Consider the following 18,289-nt stretch of genomic DNA (forward strand, 5'->3'; position numbering starts at 1 on the left):
TCAGGAAGTAAAGTGTCTGTGTTCAAGACCATGGTTTTGATTGACATCATCACCCTCAGATAAACGTTTTGAGTCTGAAGAAACAAGTCGTATGAAAATGTTTCACATTAGTTAGGTTCTGGCATTGTGCTTTTCCCCCCCACCACATGCTTTCCACAGGCTCATGCACGTTGCACATCAGCAGTGTTCAACAACAGTTGGGCTGCTGGTCAATAATTTGGCACATCAAAGGTAAATATCATCTCAAAACAAAGAGAGCAGAACCTGTGTCAAGATGCGTTTACTTTGTGGTGGTACGGACCAGCTGATATGTCTCCTCTCATTCCTTGTATGCTCGTGTGGGGGATGTGCCTTTATAGAAGATGTTTCTGGTGTTCTCTGGACTGCTCCCTCTCTCAGGGATTAAAATGATGTTACCTTTTCTTCGAAGGGTTGAGTCCCGGCTAGAAGAAATGGACAGAGTCTCTGAGCCAATCTCACTTCCCTCCACTGGTGTGACTCTTATTGTAGTGATTCCATGGTGGTGATGCTCACTGTTATCTATGTTGCTCCTTTTCCGGTCACCTGACCCATAACTGTCTTTTAAGGAGTCACAGCTCTCAGAGTCTCTGTTAAGATCATTTAGCTCGTATGTCTGGCGAAGGGTGACTTTTTCAGGACCTTTCCATTTCCAGGACCCACTTCCTTCACCTTCTGATGGCATCTGAATTACAGGTCTGTTATTTTCTGGATGGGCCTCAACTCTGACAATGCTACTTGGCTCATGGTCTGTCAAGGTTTTGTATCTGATGGCTCCTGTACAGGTGACTGTGCTTCCCTCTGAACTCTTTGGACTGCCCTGAAGCACCCCTTGCTGCTTAGACATGGCTATTACTTGCATGATTCTTGGCTGGCTATTGCTTCTACATGCAACACTCTTCTCAGCAGCTTTCAGCCATTTAGCTCTAGCTGAACTACTTTTGGGCGACGTGTTCACATTCTCCTGAGTCTCTTCAGGAATATGCACTAGCTGGGATGAGCCAGGACGTGACTGAATAGAGACCCTTGGCCCACCAGAAAGACCCGAGTTGTTACAACCTGGGACGCTGCCAGGTTGAATTTTCAGGTATTGGCTAGTTGGGCCATGATGATCACCATTTACACCCACTCTGGAGGGCTCTGAGCTTGACCTCATTTCGATAGCCCTTGGTGGCGACTGGCCAGATTCAGTCTCTATTACTTGCAGTGACAACTTTCGACTTTCATTCTTGTTCTTCCACTGGGAAAGCAGCTGTTTGGAACGGGCAGAATCCATTGATGCATGTATTGTTGCATTTCGTCTTGCTGGATCTTCCAAGGATGGTGTGTTGACTCTTGGCAAAGTGTTGCTGAAAGTAACCATATTTTCCTTTCCCATTGGGCTTCGTGGTGTTATTATTTCTACATCAGCATTCGCTCTCTTGATATTGGTCAGAGACCCTGAATCTCTGTGGTTTCTATTCAGGATACTTTCTGTACGGTGAGAGACAATGCCATCGCTGCTGCTACCATTTTTACCTGGCAGGATTCTGTTGGCATCTTGACCGAGGTCTGTCAAAGACCTTAGAGGTTCTCTGGGAAAATTTGGGTGAAACACATTCTCGTCACTTGGCAAGAAGTTTCCCACAGCATACAGGCCCTGATATTTGAACAGAAGCATGAACAATCAGTTATGGAAAAAAAGAGACATTTTAAGGTATTTTAATTATATTCTTCTGCCTTTAAATAAATATTGAGTGACAGAATTAGTCCAGCTTAACTGACAGGGTATGCTCACTTTCCTTTCCTCACCAGTATATCCTTATTCCAAATTCTGTCCTCAATCCGGTGCATCTAGGTATGTATGAAGTAGTCTCAGCAGGATAACTAGGGCACACAGTTCATGGCAATAAATAGTTGAGGAAAAGATTTAGCCTCCTTCAGCTTTCTTCACTTTATAACACAACAGATACAGCTGAAGAAATAATGTTTTGTTACGAAAATAACACAATAAATGTTTACAGTCTTCTAGGCAAAGCTATTTTACAGCTACACTACTGTCTGATTTACTGAACCTTGTTACAGCTCGAGTTGTTCTCTGCTCTATGATTCCGCCCTTTCTAGTGCATAATAACCACGTAATACAATATCTACATGATAGAACAATTTATCAACTTCAAATCAATTGCTTTCCAAGCTGCACAGTACTGTAACAAGATTTAGTCATACAACATTTTCTTATTCGGCAGACTCACTGTAAAATGCTGTCATTTAAAAAAGACTCCACTGAGAGAGAATATTCCATGAAAGGGTCAAATGCCTGACTCAATCACTTAAATTACTTGTTCTTTACACTCCTTTCAGAGTTATTTGTAGTTTCACATTATTTTCCCTCCTCTTCCTCTTATTGGCGTGTAGTTTTCAGGGCAGATTTACTGACTACTGAGTAGCCAGGACAATGTACTCTCTGATGTATGTTGTCGTGCAACAGTATATGGAGAAGAGCTAACAAAGAGAGTACTTGTTTGTGGATTTCAAACATGGGAACAACAGCTCCATTTATGAGAGTCTGTGACAGCTTAATAATTTGAAATAATATTCTCAAGAGAGTGCCCTTCTGCTCACAGTACAATCATAGAAACTGACTTTAGTAGCTCGTGGGGTTTCTATTATCTACCTTGGTTGCTGTTTTCTTCTGCCACTGTGAAAGCCATTTTTCCCCCAGTCACCTTTGCAGACCATCTGCATGTGCCTTAGATTACCTCACCACAGAAAAAAGGGGATAGGATATGAACTTATTTTAGTATTATACTAAAATTCATCATTGACTTCTTGGGGGTGAAAAATGTCCCACTGGCTGTTAAGATTCTTCTGTTCACCTGCCCTCACTGGAGCAAAAATGTTGGCAGTAGAAGTTCCTGATTGCTCACAGGCACCTGGGTTGACACTGTGCTGAACAGCATTGCAGCAACAGTCACACTGGAGACACAGTGAGAGCAGCAAGCAAAAGCAAATGCTTGATGAGCTTCCTACTGACAGATACAAACAGGCCTATCCCATATTCTCCCTCACAGGACCCTTCCAAAGCGCTCCATCTGATGCAACCCAGTACAGAGGAAAACACAGGAATAACTTGGCTTGGGCATCCTATTTCACCTGTGTAATTTCCACAAGAGCTCCAAAGAATCACAAAGTTACACCCTTTGATTGCCTTGGATTTCTTGCAGGTTCAGCAACTTACTCGGCTGAATTGCTGTAAATTAGTTCAACAATTTTTGTGAGCTCCTAAAGCTAACATCGGTAATATAAACTCAGGCTGGCAACAAATACCATTTAATCCAATATTTTTCACGTGTTATACTTGTAAGTGTCGACTAGAAAAGGTGAGTAACTTTAAGCATTTAATGAAGCACGTAATGTTAGAGCCTTTTCTGTATACAATGCCAGATGATTATATACCACTTTGTGCACTGTTATGGCACTTTAAGTTGAAATACATATTTGCTTTTTCCTTTTTATTTTTAAAGTGATTATCCCTAACATCATCCTCATCTTCAACACATTTTGGCTGCATTTTTAATCATGGCATATGACCATGAGGAAAGGTTTTCATAAAAAATACCAGTACTCCTATTACAGCCTTACCAGTTTTATTTGCTATAACTTAACTACATGAATATTATATTTACCAAATAGAGAGCAATTCCTCCTCCTATGAGAAAGCCACAGTAAACATCAACTGGATGATTCTTATACTGGGTGATCCGAGTCAGACCACATATAATTCCACAGATGATAAAAGCAAAGACCAAGAGTGGTTTCAGAAGTTTTGAGGAGTCTGTTAATGTAGAATTGAAGTACATCTTGAAAAAAAGAAAGAAATGAAGAAGCAGTTCAAGAAACTTCAATTTAACTGAGGATATTAATTTCTTGCATTCAATGTTTCTTTCCCACATAGATCACTATTACAGAGTAATATTGAAAATAATAATTTTAATTTTATTTTACAGCGCTGTTAGAATTTGCTCATTTACTGTAGGAAGATCTGAAATCACAACGAATGGTTTCAAAAGACATAGGCAATGTTCCTTATTGACATCAATTAGGAAAAGGATTTTATGCCTAAATACTGTTCACAGTCAGAGCCCAAATGTTCTGTAGATGTGACTAAGGAGCCACCGCTTCCGAAATACGGAAGCCAGATGTCATGCCAGATGAAAGCAATAACCTGTTCTGACAAAAGCTGCTACCAGATGCTTTAGAGACCTACTTCTCAGCTGGAGGCCATGATGTCAGGGAGGTCACAAAAATTAAGTGGAGGTGGTTCATCAGCATTATTCCAAATTTTGGCCTTTCCCTGCGCAGAATAAATACCTGCAAGCTCCCAGTACATGCACAATTCCATTATCTAATTTGATTAACTTGTTGTTAATGTTGTTGTTTTCCTCTGATTTTTACAGCATGAGTGATGGAATTATTTTTATTTTTTTTTAAACTTCAAGTAAGTGGTCACTCATACAAACATTGCAGCCCGTACTGAAGAAGTGTCATTGGTCAGATGTGGCAAATCAGCTGTGATTGCTGCAGCATGTCCTACGATTCCCTGCTAGTTACTGATGGCTTTTATTCACTTGCTTTGCAGTAGCACCTTGGAGGCCTCTGGGAATGATTGTGCCAGTTCATCCATGCTGCAATTCTATGGAGGTCAAATGAAACTACATCACATAAATGTTTGTTCCTTAATGCCTCAAGTTTAAAAGCAGCGAATGAAATGAAGACAGCAATAAAAAAAAGGCAGAACACATAAAGGTTAATTTGAATGGTAAGTGAAAATATCACCCTGTAAGACACTGCATTTTACATATGAATAATATGAGGCATCAAGTATACTTCAACATTACGCTTTTTGTTGCTTCTTAACAAGGATGTGAAGCAGTTGAATCTCTTCTGTATTCTTAATAAATCTGCTTTTATTTTAGCTGTTAGTAGTTTTATTTTGCTTTCAAACTGGGAGGATAAAAATTTACATCCATCCAGGATATCCAGGCAACACATCACTTCACAATATATAGCAAATGACTTTTTGACTTTTGTCTTGTATAAATGAAAATGAACAAAGTTGGTTACTCACCGAAATGTACACTGCTGCAAAGGCTGCCAGGGTGGCATGTTGAGAAGGGAATGACTTTCTGCCAAGGAAGGACAGTCAAATTACGCTTCTCAGTTCAAATACACTGTGCTAGAGTCCACTTGAATAAAACACTGTTTTTCAGCTTACACTTCCTAAGCAATATATGATCAGTTACATTTAATTTCTAAATTTCTTTTCTATAATCTGGAGGAAGGACCAATGTTAATGAAATGCCTTTGTTTTGAAGTAAATATTTAGCATGAAATTCTTTTTGTGTACTAAGTGTATGTACTAAAAGAAGAGTGAGAATGAGCTAAAGACTGAATGCTTGATTGAGAGAAATATCTATGTTTACTTCTCTAAATAAATTTCCATAATAGCTTTTCAGTAAGTACCTAATTATACAACTTATTTAATACCTGCACCTTGATCTTATGATCATTCTCACTGACTTCACTTGTGACTATTTTCAAAGTAAGGACTCATACACTTTGATAATCAGGCTCTAACTTCGGAAACTGAATTCATCATCTTTGTGCTCCTCCTTTGATGCTCTAATAATGGGGGGATGACAGGGTGACATTCTTCTCAGAGAGAGGCAAACTAAATCTTTATTTGCTATGTCTTTAGGTTTATTTTTTAAATTTCAGCACTTTATAACATGATAGGAGTGAATGGAGCGCAAGAACATGAAAAGGGCATTTTAAGAGTTAGCGGGACGCTTCCTGAAACCCAGAATGAGAGGGTAAATGAAAGTATGTCCAAATTGTGTGAAACAGTAGGCAACATCAGGTCTGTTCTTGAAATTGCTGAGGCCTTTCTGCTCCCATTGAACACCTGGAGACTTGAACGATGTGGACTGGGTCTTAAGTCAGAAACTACAGATAGGAAAATTAAAAGTGACAGCTTAGCTTCTACTTCTCTGACCAAGGAAGTTTTGTGTAAGTAGCACACAGACCCATCACATGAGGCCCTCTAACATTTTAACATTGGTCTTCCTATAGGCCCATTTCAACCTGCTAAATACCACAAAAGAAAAGTGATGGGAGCATGAATGAGATATTTTTACACAGTAGAGGGAAAAAACTTAGCTGGGGCTGGATTCAGTAACATCTGTTGCATGGTGCACATCTAGTTTATAGCTTGAAGAAGGCCTAAAAAAATTTTATGACTTCTGAGCTCTAGAAGTGAGTAAGATGCAGTGAAAATGTGTAGCAGTTCATATCTGTATATTTATCTCCTTAAAATGGCATGGACATGTAATGTAATGTTCTGTGTGTCTTAGTGAAGAAGGGTATGTCTATCTTGCAGCCACAGCAGCCACTTTCACCTGAGAAAGCTCAGCTTGGGATTGATATTGAACAATCATTCAGCTTCATAGATGGGTCTTGCCACCCTAACCGGGCTCCACATATAGCCATTTCCTAGCAGTACCTGAGTTAGCTTGTTCAAAATAGCAAAGACTGAAACATAGTCCTTTGCCTTTAGACAAAGACATTTAACGGCAAAGCAATGAAGTCTACTTTCTAAATTTCTTTCTTATGTATTTTGTCTTGTCTGTTCTAAATAATTCATTGGCAATTAAATGTGTGCATGTAGTTCAATGTGAATGCCACACTGCTGACCTGAATTTGAGCCCATGGCTCCGGCAGCTTCATGACTCTGGCCAAGATGAAATCAGCATGATTCCTTTTTAATTTCTAAAGACAGACCTAAACTCTTATTATTATTCTTCTTTTTTTCTCCCCACCCCTGAAAAAACCCTTCACAAACAGTATCCCTGGGGAACAAGTTCAGGGTTGAGGACAGGAGGATAAAGACATGAAAAAAATGTAAATGTTTAGAATGGCTAATCAACTCCTTCACTCTGTGCAGGTTTTAGTGGAAGTATGTATCTACTTAAGTCTCTATGGAGCTAATGTGTAGATTTGATTCTACGAACTTTAATACCACTCAGAACTCAACCTTAATTTGATGGCATTTTTATAGTATATAAGGTGTGCCACTATGCTCCAGTCAATTTTCTCTTTATTCTATTTTTTATTCACATGCTTTCAGGCAAGCACAGCACGCCACAGACTAAATGCACTCTGTGTACTCTCTAATGGTGACACTGCTTTTGTTCCTCTATTTGTTATCTTTTAATCTAAAATGAAAATAATTCAAGCTAAAAATACGTAGCCTTTTTGTACAGCTCTGTATTGAAAAGGTGAACAAAGGTCTCAAAGAAAACATGCCCTGAACTCAGATGACAGTGCATCACTCTAAATGCTCTTGCATGAGGATGTGTAGAGGGGGAACAATGATGAGAAAGTCACGCTGAGAGAGACAGCCATACTGAGTCAGAACATCAGAAATTATAGAGCACAGAGAACTCACTAGAGATCGGAATAGAAATGATTGAAAAGGCTCTTTGAAGATAAATAGAGGAAAAGACGGACAAAGGAAACCACCGGATATCTGGGGATGTTGAAGAAAATTATTTCATATAATCAGCTGGATAATTACGTGTCCTTCTCTATACTTTTCATAGGAGGGATCTAGAGGCAAATTTGAAGCCAAAGTTTCTGGGAAGTACAAATAAAAAATGAAGGCCATTAGCAATCTCAGAAGAACGAGTCCCTTACAAGCTGAAATTATTGAAGTCAAATTAACCTCCTGGGCTGGAGAAGTTATACCATAACTCCTATAGTAGATGACTGAAGGAAGTATTGAACCAGTAGCAAGTGCTGATCGCTTTGGCAAAGTTGAGACAGGAATAAGGAAGCAACAATTCAATAAAGGAAAAAAATGCAATAAAATTGAATCAAGGACAGACTTATGGTGGTGCCAGAATATTATAATCACCAAATGGATCATATACGACAAGAACAGATTTGAGATATCAATGTGTGGTCATCTTCCTAAAGAAACAGGAACACGCAAAAACTTACTGCTTAGTCTTAATATGTTACAACTAATTTTGCTGGGTTTTGGAAGTGATGAAATAAACTTAGGAGTGGTCAGTGGTTTTGGAATGGCTACAGGCAGTCAATTCAGAGCAGTGGGCATCATATTTGAGATGATAATGAAATGAATGACATGTAATCATGAAAATTTTTCTGCCCGCTCACATGTAAAGCTACCCCAGTTTCCCTGGGACACCATGCAGGTGCAATATACTGCTTGCAAGCATCGGGCTTCAATAGCAGTATCCCAGTAACTGCAACTGGTTATGGGAAAAGAGACAGTGAGGTGAGTGATAGTAATTCTGGTTATGCCTTTCAGCAGAATTATTGTCACCAAAGTATTTGGGCCAAATAGAACTTCAATCCTTCATTCCATCTCCGGATCATGCCCACATATATAAATTGAAAAGATAAGGCAAATTAATTAATGTTAATTACGAGTCTTAGCCCACTAGAAATATTTAACAACAAATACATCAAATAATTGAGGATCTTCAAACACCAGTGAAACTGATTTGTCCCTGTGAATGGAGACCAGAGTGTCAGACCAGTGACAAGTGATGTTCCTTTAGGGTCGGTAGTGGGACCTGTGCTGTTTAACATCTTTGTTGGCAACATGGACAGTGGGATCGAGTGCACCCTCAGCAAGTTTGCTGACGACACCAAGCTGTGTGGTGAGGTCAACACGCTGGAGGGGAGGGAGGCCATCCGGAGTGACCCTGACAGGCTGGAGAGGTGGGCCTGTGCAAACCTCATGGAGTTCAATAAGGCCAAGTGCAAGGTCCTGCACCTGGGCCAGGGTAATCCCGAGCACAGACAGAGGCTGGGGGATGAGTGGATCCAGAGCAGTCCTGAGGAGAAGGACTTGGGGTGTTGGTGGATGAAAAACTGAACATGAGCCAGCGATATGCGCTCACAGCCCAGAAAGCCAATCCCATCCTGGGCTGCACCAAGAGAAGCGTGGCCAGCAGGTCGAGGGAGGGGATTCTGTCCCTCTACTCCTCTGCTGAGACCCCACCTGCAGGGCTGTGTGCAGCTCTGGGGGCCCCAGCACAAGACAGACATGGACCTGCTCAAGTGGGTCCAGAGGAGGCCACGAAGATGATCAGGAGGCTGGAGCACCTCCCTTGTGAGGACAGGCTGAGAGAGTTGGGGTTGTGCAGCCTGGAGAAGAGAAGGTTCTGGGAAGACCTTATTGCTGCCTTTCAGCACCTAAAGGGGGCCTGCAGGAAAGGTGGGAGAGACTCTTGATCAGGGAGTGTAGTGATCAGATGAGGAGTAATGGTTTCAAACTGAGAGAAGGGAGATACAGATTAGATATTAGGAAGAAATTCTTCACTGTGAGGGTGGTGAGACACTGGCACAGGTTGTCCAGAGAAGCTGTGGCTGCCCCCTCCCTGGCAGTGTTCAAAGCCAGGCTGCATGGGGCTTGGAGCAACCAGGTCTAGTGGAAGGTGTCCCTGCCCATGGCAGGGGGTTGGACTAGCAGATCTTCAAGGTCCCTTCCAACCCAAACCACGCTATGATTCTATTTGCTGGAAGATACTTACGAAGTGAATGATTTCATGATTCCCAAGTGTGTTGACCATTGAAACAAATGGAAAAGCAAACAAACAGTTTGCCTTAATATATAGACAGGACATTTTAATATCCACGTGACAAAAATGTAATGCCATGAGGCATAAGGTTAAAACAGAAGCTAGCATCTGGGGCTGCACACAGGACAAGAAATGAGTGCAAAGCTTTACTGAAGTGGATGTGACAGAAGTAACACAGCTTCATGACTACTAATCAGGTACACAGAGAAAATACACAGTTGAGTCACACACAAGAAATTGTAGTAATTTCAAGCATTCTATAACTTTGCCGTAACTTTTTTGGAGCGCAGGAGATTTAGAAAAGCACCAAAATTTTGAAAGACTGCAAAACATTCAAACATTCAATGACTAACAGGCAATAAATGTGTGGTGTGAAAAAGATATGGATGACTACTATTGCATTCAGTGAAGAGCTTCATGATTTCTCAACAGTGTAGTGCATATGTTTAGGACACCTCATACTAATGAAGTCCTTGAACTAATGCACAGCAGATGTACTGGAACAGTACAACTTACTGACTTATACCTTCAGATCCCTTGTTTAAATCTATGACCTGTAATTAGTAATTGAATTATCACTACTTTATCACACTGGGCTTGTTTAAAATAAGATACATAGTCTGGTTTAAATCTCAACTTGACTGATATGCATGTCCAAAACCTGCTACTATAGACAATATTAATTTCTCTCCTGGCTATCCAAGTAGGGAGGCTATATACTAAACGATCAAGTAGGATAAACCACTGGTTAGAAATACCATGAAAGAAAAGGCGTGTGTTTGGAAACACACAGATTTGCACTGTTGTGGTCTTTCCTCCAATAAATGGCTTTTTCAATGCTGTCAATATAAAAAACTTAATCAATTAGAGAAATAGAAAACAAATAAACTCTTCCAACAAATCTCAAAACCAAGCTTCACAAACTAAGACCAAAATGCCAGAATGGTAATGTATGTTCAATAGAGGTCTCAGATGAAGTAGCTGGGCGACTTCTCCCCCTGCTTGTTATGGGGAAGTTACCCAGATCCCATTGGGAAAAGCAGCAGAAGCTATACATATTAATAACTGTATAGAAAATTGTCTCCTACTAATGACTGCTTTGGAATCTGACAAAGTCTTCCAAAGCCCACGGTTGGCCTAATGTCTTTAGACAGAAAATTGAGCATCCCTAAAAAGACACTTATGCTCCCACCTTTGTTATAAAAAACTGACAAAACTCACTTGGACTTTAACTAGGAAAGAAATCTTGAAACTGGGACAGAAAATATAATTAATACTTAAAAATGTACACAATGAAGGATAGAACCAACCTTCCAGCATTGATAATATTGAGATCAGCTCCTGAGCAAATATCTTCCACAACATAAGAATTCTCTGAGCAGGATACATTTAAGGATGTGTAGTTAGGCTTGCAAACAGTCAGGAAATATGGTGCCTGATATCCTGTTGATAGCTGTATAATATCAGTAACAAGAGCAGTAGAACAAAGACCAAACACATGAACACCTAGGAAAGAAATCAACAGAGCTTGTTAACTTTATTATATGAATAAATTAGATTTTTGTGATGAAAATCATTCAGCGGAATTCTGATGGCTTGTGTCACTGAAGAATAAGATGTGGGGTTTTTTTATGAAAGCTTATTGAAAAGCTGAATTCTTTAATGTAAAAAAATAGGATTATTTATGCTTGTTTTCTTCCTGTTGATACTTAACATTTCATTTTGATGGCCTGATGTCTTCTGACATCTATTCATAAAAGTGAACTACACGGGAGCTGCTTCAACTTGGAAAGCAGTTTTCTGAACTGACTAAAGGACAGCCAACTATTTGAGGAGAGCATATGTGCTCATCCACTCCTTGGACTGGCCCACTGAGATACAGGCTTTTAATAACACGGACAGCTGCCCATTAGATCACTGCTCTGAGGACCTGTTCTCTTTTTACCACCAGGGACTCATCAGCTGGCAATAACTTTGGCTCCCTTCACACCTCTGATATTTCTTCTGTATCAAGTCCTTGCCACGAGTCCAAATATTTAAGCCTTTCTGGTAATTGATCAATGTTTCTGTCTGGTTAACAATGCCAAATTCACAAGGCAGTTGAAGTAAATGCAATTGTTTTACTGAGCATTTTCAACTGCTTTCCCCCTAAAGATTTACCTCTAATTCCCTACTTGTATTCATACAAATACATTCATTTTTCATCTTAAAACTTAAAGAGTGCTAAAGTCATTAAAATATGAAAGAAACTGCAAATTCAGAGTGTGAATCAAGAGTGAAATTCATGCATCTTTGAGCTTGTCTTTTTTGGTGATGGAATGGGATGTCGTACAGGAGAAGTGGAGAGTGGGGGGTACCTTTACAGTTCTCCTTGCTGATGTCGTAACCTACCATCCCCTCTGCTCACTTCCTCACTGCTGCTCTTAAGAGGATGCTTTACTGATCACAGACTGTATAACCTCTCTTGGCATTACCTCCCTGCTTGCCAGACTACAGAAACCTAGTGTACAGTCCTCCTACCAGGTTTTCAGTCTGCTGTCCTGCAGGTCATCTTTGCCTAGGTTGCCCTCTCTAATGAAAGATTTCTGGAACAGAGAAAACCTTTCCTTTAGCCAGTCATTGGTAGAGGAAATTAACTGTAAGAAGGGGAACAAAGTCCAGTTGCCTTTTCCAGTTCAATTTTCATAACTGACAATTAAAACGAAGTAAACCAAAACATTTCAACATGTTTGTCTCTGTCATTAGGCTGCCAGATTCTAGCCCTTTTCCAAGAGGTAGATAAACACATCCCAGAAGAAGAATGTCAAATCTACTGAGAGTTTCTGACAAATTTTTACCGTCATGCTGAATACTGTGTCAGGTGGGTTGAGTCCTTATGATGCACTGAAGACAGGCAGGGGAAACTATACACTGAAACCATTAAAAGGAAGCCAGCTCAAGGTGGGCAGAGAAGGAAAAACAAATTATCCTTTTAGAAACACTGACAATAGCACAGGAGAGGAAAGGGAAAATGGAGAGTGTAGATGCTGCATTACTGAGTATGGGGCTGCTCTGTTGCTTCATTTGACAATTTCTTGCATTTTCTGGCAGAAGAAGATCTATGCCAGTGACAGCCCTGCACTGTTCTGAAAGGCTGTTTCAGAGAAGGAAACCTGCATGGTGAAAACTGAATGTGTACGGAAAGCTCTTCTTTGTGACTAACATTTGAAACCCACCAACAAATCTGACAGCTCTTCTAAGAAAAGAATTGAAGTTGCATCCTCCTGCATTAATATTGGCCTCTGTTCCAATCCCATTTCTTCTTTTGGACAGGCAACAGTAGAGGATTCCTTCTCCTATCATTATCTGCAATGACAAAGGAGCCGTTAAATTAGATGCAGCAGTTACTCAGAAGACACTGATCGAATTTAAAGGGCTGAAATATAACTATACCAAAACCAGCGTCATTCACTGACATGTACTCGCCTTTAAAAGATTTATATCACTATGTAAACATTCAGTAATGCAACATAACCTGAGTGAGGGCAGGCAAGAAGGTGGCACTGAAATGAATGCAAGTAGTATACAGTATACAGTGCTCAGTGTAATCTGGGTCTTGATCCACAGCTGAAATTTGATGCTTCTACGATAAAAAAGTACTAAGTAGAAAATCTTGCCTCTAAAATAATCTAGACTCACTGCAATATCTTAGTGCTCCTGAGGTGGTTTTAGCACTCAAATCTTGGCCTCCAGCCTAGCAATCCCTAGCAGCTTCTAATTATGTGGCAGCCTGCTCTTCTGTATTTGTTTAATTTGGCTTGTGTTTTAACCAGATACACAGCAATAGAAAAAGGTCTGTCCTTATGGTCCCTCTGAACATACCAAGCAAAACAGATTATGACTGAAGACCTAGACAAGAGTTTATAAAGAGAAGAATATAAAAGAAAAAGTGTTACTTGCTGAAAAATCCGGATTTATTTATACATCTGCAGTCTCAGATTTGTTTTCCTTCTTAAATAGCGCAACAACTTGGAAATCCGTACAGGGCTTCAGAATGAGGGTTGGGTTGAAATACTGAAATTAATGAGGCAGCTCTCACCACTGAGAGGAGATTCACCTTGTCTATCCCCACATGTATTGAAAACTAATATATGCAATGCGCAAAGCTTACAATGCAATGAGACACTAAAGCATCTGAATTATGCTGAACCTGCTGTAATTACCAGTGAAGTTTATACATGCTAAGACCCCCTACCCTAGGAGAAGGGAGATACAATGGACATGTGTAGTCTAACTGGTTTTTAGCTAAAGCTTTGCTAAATTGAAATTTCCTTTCTTTGCCAGGAAAATTGAAGTAGTGAAGGTTGTCTCATTAACAGAAAAATCAGCGGTAAGGGTTATTTAAGGAATTTTAATTAGATGAGAACTGTGGTCACTATTATCTGTCTGTGTTTGATCAATTTCCAGCTGAAACTTCCCGGAGAAATAAGTAGTATTTCAAACTTAAAAACCAGAGAAACTCTAATAGTTTTTAGCCAAGCTCTACGGAATGTCTGGCACAGGTAAAAACACCAGAGACATGGATTAGCTTTTGTGACAGAGGAGAAAACTGGGAAACAGAAAGGCTCATGTCAAGGAAAATTCAGAGGCTGGTATTTCCAAGGAAACAAACTCCCACAGCAGAGGAGGCAGTAGGACTGAAACTGCCAGCAGTGAATTTTGCTCCATGTGAATTGATTTCCCAAATCAATGTGATCTAATTTCCTGGTGATCTCTGTTAGAAAGCACATTGTTACCTTTCAGTAGGTTTCCAGTCAGTGGCTGATAAGGGTTTGAAGCTACATTGATATGATTAAATAAATGGTCCCAAAATTTTTGAATGATCAACTACAGAGAAAATATGTCAGAGGATTAGATTCAGAGTTCTTTGAAACAAGTGGAAGTCATGTTGCAGTTCAGGTGTATCTATATTCCAGCCATAAAATGCCCATGTTGGTAATTTTATACAAGTCCAGTTGTTCCACACTGAAGTCTCCTGTGGTTTATAAATACATATAGAAAATTTCATATATGCCACAAGCTGTAAGACATATGTCAATAATACAGGTAGCAATTTTCTGTAGCCCTTCAGAGCTACAGAACAGATCTGGTTAAAAGCAGTTGCTGCTCACTAATAACGAGCAAAAACCCCGAGGAAAAGAACCCCAAACATAAAGCCCCAAATCCACACAGATCCTTCTGTAATAATGGCTGGGGAAAATAAATTACAAAATGCTATATTTGTTATTAAAAATTTTACTATAAAGTAATAGGTTTAATATGTTCTCCAGTCTTGGGAAAAACTGACTATATCAACAAAAATAATATAGAAAAAAAAAAAGTCCTATTCTAATATTTACGTAAGGCTTTAAGGAGGGATTCAGACTGGAATTTTCTTGTCTTCTCCCCCCACCCCTTTTTTAAAATTTTTTTTACACTCTTATTTACACTCTTCGGTAATATTTAAAATGTGGCTTAATCACACCTGTATTTTATTGAGTCTTGATGACTTTCTGCCTCATACTGGAGTAAGTACCGGAACTGCAGACAGAGGCTACTATATGCTATGTTACTGGAGATTCTCAATTCCTCACATAGCTCATTCTTTCTTTTCTATATTTTACAGGTTTTATGAAGTATGTAATTCATTGAAATGCTAATGAAAACTAAATTATAAAATGCTAAACTACAAGATGACAATGGCACAATTGTAATCTTTTCGCATTGAGCTCCATTGGCCTATTTTTCCAAAGAAAAAGGGAAGAATTGGACAAAAAAAACCCTAGTTTTTTACTTCAGAAGTGGTATTGAATAATAAAGAAATGATGCTCTACACCATCTTCAGTGCTTTTTATTAAAGAAGGTTGTGTATTTTGCACTATCAGAGCCCATTCTCTGACTAACACGAGCATCACATTCATGCTCACACTAATACAAATGAACTACACCTTCCTAAGGCTTGCAGCTTTTAAGCAGTTGTATTTTGAAGCTTCAGGATTTATCTGCTTTACCAATCTTATGTTTGATAGGCATGCTCAAGTGTGGGTTTGAGTTCTTCCCATGGCATGGTTTTGGTTAGTTGTCTGTACTGCTGGTAGGAGAATGATTCAAGCAAGAATAACATTTTCTACTGCAAACTTTCATGCAATACTGAAATAATTTATCTGTAATCAAAGCCCTTAATAAACACTCTGTAAAGAAATGGGCATCTTTCATCTCAGCTGAAGGTGTTTGATATCACGTAGGCTTGGCATAAACTCTCCAAAGTAAAAATCAGTTTTCACCCCTCTACTGTGGCCCAAGTGAGCCTATATAGGTTCCTTCTATGGTTGCTTCAGGAAAGTCCACTTTGTTATCAGAAACACTGTCTAAACTTAAGAAACATAGCCAAACCGTAATACCACAAGTTGGGTTTTTTTTGTCGCAGTATTTGGTGTTTGCTGCAAGCATCTGCACCAGGAACACTGAAAGTCTTAGCTCCCAGTTCCTAAATAAGTACAATTTTTAGCCTGATGGTTGTGCAAAACCCTTCAAAAATGGTTTCCAAAGCAACCAGAATCAAACACAGTAAGAAGAGTTCAGTATAAAAAAAGATGAATAAACAAAAAACACCCTGGAAAGCAAAGAGAGAACAGTACTTGATGATTTTTATATGGGCATCCCATTTTATAATTTTGTCATTGCAAATTGGCTAGTATCATAAAAGGAATGAACTGGTTGAATTTAAGGGAATTCAGAGGAGCTGGCAGCAGAGATATGTTTGCAGCTGGCCTTAGAGAAGTGCCTAGCCGAGATGTGCAGTCATTGCTGTCAGGGGAGAGAAGAGACCCTTTCAGAAGGTTGATTCAGCTTTTTAGGTGCATGGAATCATCTACTGAAGGTGAATTTCTCTTACCATTTCCCAAACACGAGTGGTGTGAAAATTAAGCTCCTATCTGAGCTGCCTAAAATCAGACACAATGAATTCCTTCTAGTATATACATAAAGGTAAAAGTCTTTAGATTTCATTTTAATTTGACACAGCAACTCCAGCAGGGACAATACCCACCTGTATCAGTCAATTAATACATTTTTCTCTGTAAAACAGTGACCAAACTGCTCATATTCTGACAGGACATTTCTGTTCTGCTGAAATCATCTGCTCCCTTTAGGTGAGTGATTAAAGCAGCCTCCTTTTGCCTGTTTTTAATGAGTAACTTGCAATTTAGAGAAGTCCCATTGCTATTTATGAAAGTGTAATTGATTTCACTGACACAGTTGATACACCTTCTCACTAGCTAGTTCTAACAGAAGTGGCATGTTCAGGGCTGTAAATGAAAGGCTTCCATTTCAAAAAAAATCTTGAATTTTGGTGTATCTCAGAGTATTGAGATGTTCTGTCTGTAAAAGCTCAAATATTTGTACAGCATAACAGAATGATTCAAGCTATTCTCACCCACCTGTGGATGCTGTTTCTTAACATTAATGCCCCAATCAGGATCATGCGTGTAGATGAAGTGCTACAGGGAATTCTTTAAGGAGTGTGTCTCCTTCTGTTATAGAAGAACAAAACCTGAATTTAAAATCCTACGGTAATTAGCCTGGATGAACTCTGCAGCCTAGCTGAAACCAAAGGAGCTATTTTCTTTATGCCAGCTGAAACTCTGTTCAAAATCTTTAATAAGTGACAGTGGCACCTCAAACTTACCGTAATTGATGGTCCAGCAAAAACCAGACTAAGCAACATCAAGAAGGGAACAGACTCTTGTGTTGGTTCAATGTATGGCATACTCAGACTCTTGTCATAGCAATTAAATCCAGAGTGAACTGGCTTGAAGACATCAGTAAGTTCAAGAAAATAAAGGCTAACAACAGAAGATGCCAATATGGGCAACTAGAAGAGAAAAAAGCAACGAATTACTCTTTGGAAATGGAATAGCAATGCTTTTGCAAAGACAACACAGTCTGTTAATAAATCTCTGTGATATTTGCTATTTACAGCTCACTGTTCCCTGTCATATCCATTTTACCATCTTTAAATAATTAATTCTCTAGAGATACACTATTCAGTTGATATCAAATAACCCTGTTGTCTACTGAGCTAGTCAAAACACCCAATCCAATCTTCATCCCACATAATTTAGCCTTTTCATCTATGAATATTAATAGACAAACTTTGATTATTATTATTTTTTTAAAGACAAGGACTGCAGTCTCCCGTGTGGGGCCTCAGGGTTCTGCTGTTCATCACCAGCCTTTCTGGTCCTTTAGCAACCCTCTGTCATGTATATGACAGTGTTCATATCAAAGCCAGTTTGCATTAACTTTCAAAGTAACAGTTAATGAAAAACAGTATCCAGTGCTTCCCTAGAATCTAAATATGCGATAATATAGTGTTCTGCCTTCACACATTCATTTTGTAATTCATTCTATCAAGAAAGCAATTAACTTTGGGAAGACTCAGTCTGTTTAGAACCATGATGACTACGGTTCACAATTCTTTTATCCTCTAGCTATTTAGTGATTCTACCCTTTGCAATTACTTCCAATAATTTATTAAGAGTGAAGTTGGCCCCTCTGGGTATAAATTCACCCCAGCTTGCCACCAGCTCCAGAAA

At 39.3% G+C, this 18,289-nt stretch overlaps 1 protein-coding gene across 2 annotated transcripts in view; it reads right to left on the bottom strand.

The window, feature by feature from the left end:
- Positions 1-319: 319 nt before the first annotated feature.
- PLPPR4 (phospholipid phosphatase related 4) overlaps positions 320-18,289 on the bottom strand; it is a 31,905-nt gene continuing 13,935 nt past the window's right edge. The window contains exons 2-7 of one of the 2 annotated variants that reach the window (XM_086462944.1): positions 17,380-17,565; positions 12,890-13,019; positions 10,985-11,180; positions 5,129-5,186; positions 3,687-3,860; positions 320-1,657 (exon numbers count right to left, since the gene is read on the bottom strand). In XM_086462944.1, coding sequence (XP_086319070.1) covers positions 320-1,657; positions 3,687-3,860; positions 5,129-5,186; positions 10,985-11,180; positions 12,890-13,019; positions 17,380-17,565 — 2,082 coding nt within the window. The remainder of the gene's footprint in view (positions 1,658-3,686; positions 3,861-5,128; positions 5,187-10,984; positions 11,181-12,889; positions 13,020-17,379; positions 17,566-18,289) is intronic. The other variant, XM_086462945.1, reaches the window with a different exon arrangement.

The sequence above is a fragment of the Leptosomus discolor genome, chromosome 3, assembly GCF_034619465.1.
Source record: "Leptosomus discolor isolate bLepDis1 chromosome 3, bLepDis1.hap2, whole genome shotgun sequence".
In the NCBI taxonomy this organism is placed as follows: domain Eukaryota; kingdom Metazoa; phylum Chordata; class Aves; order Leptosomiformes; family Leptosomidae; genus Leptosomus; species Leptosomus discolor.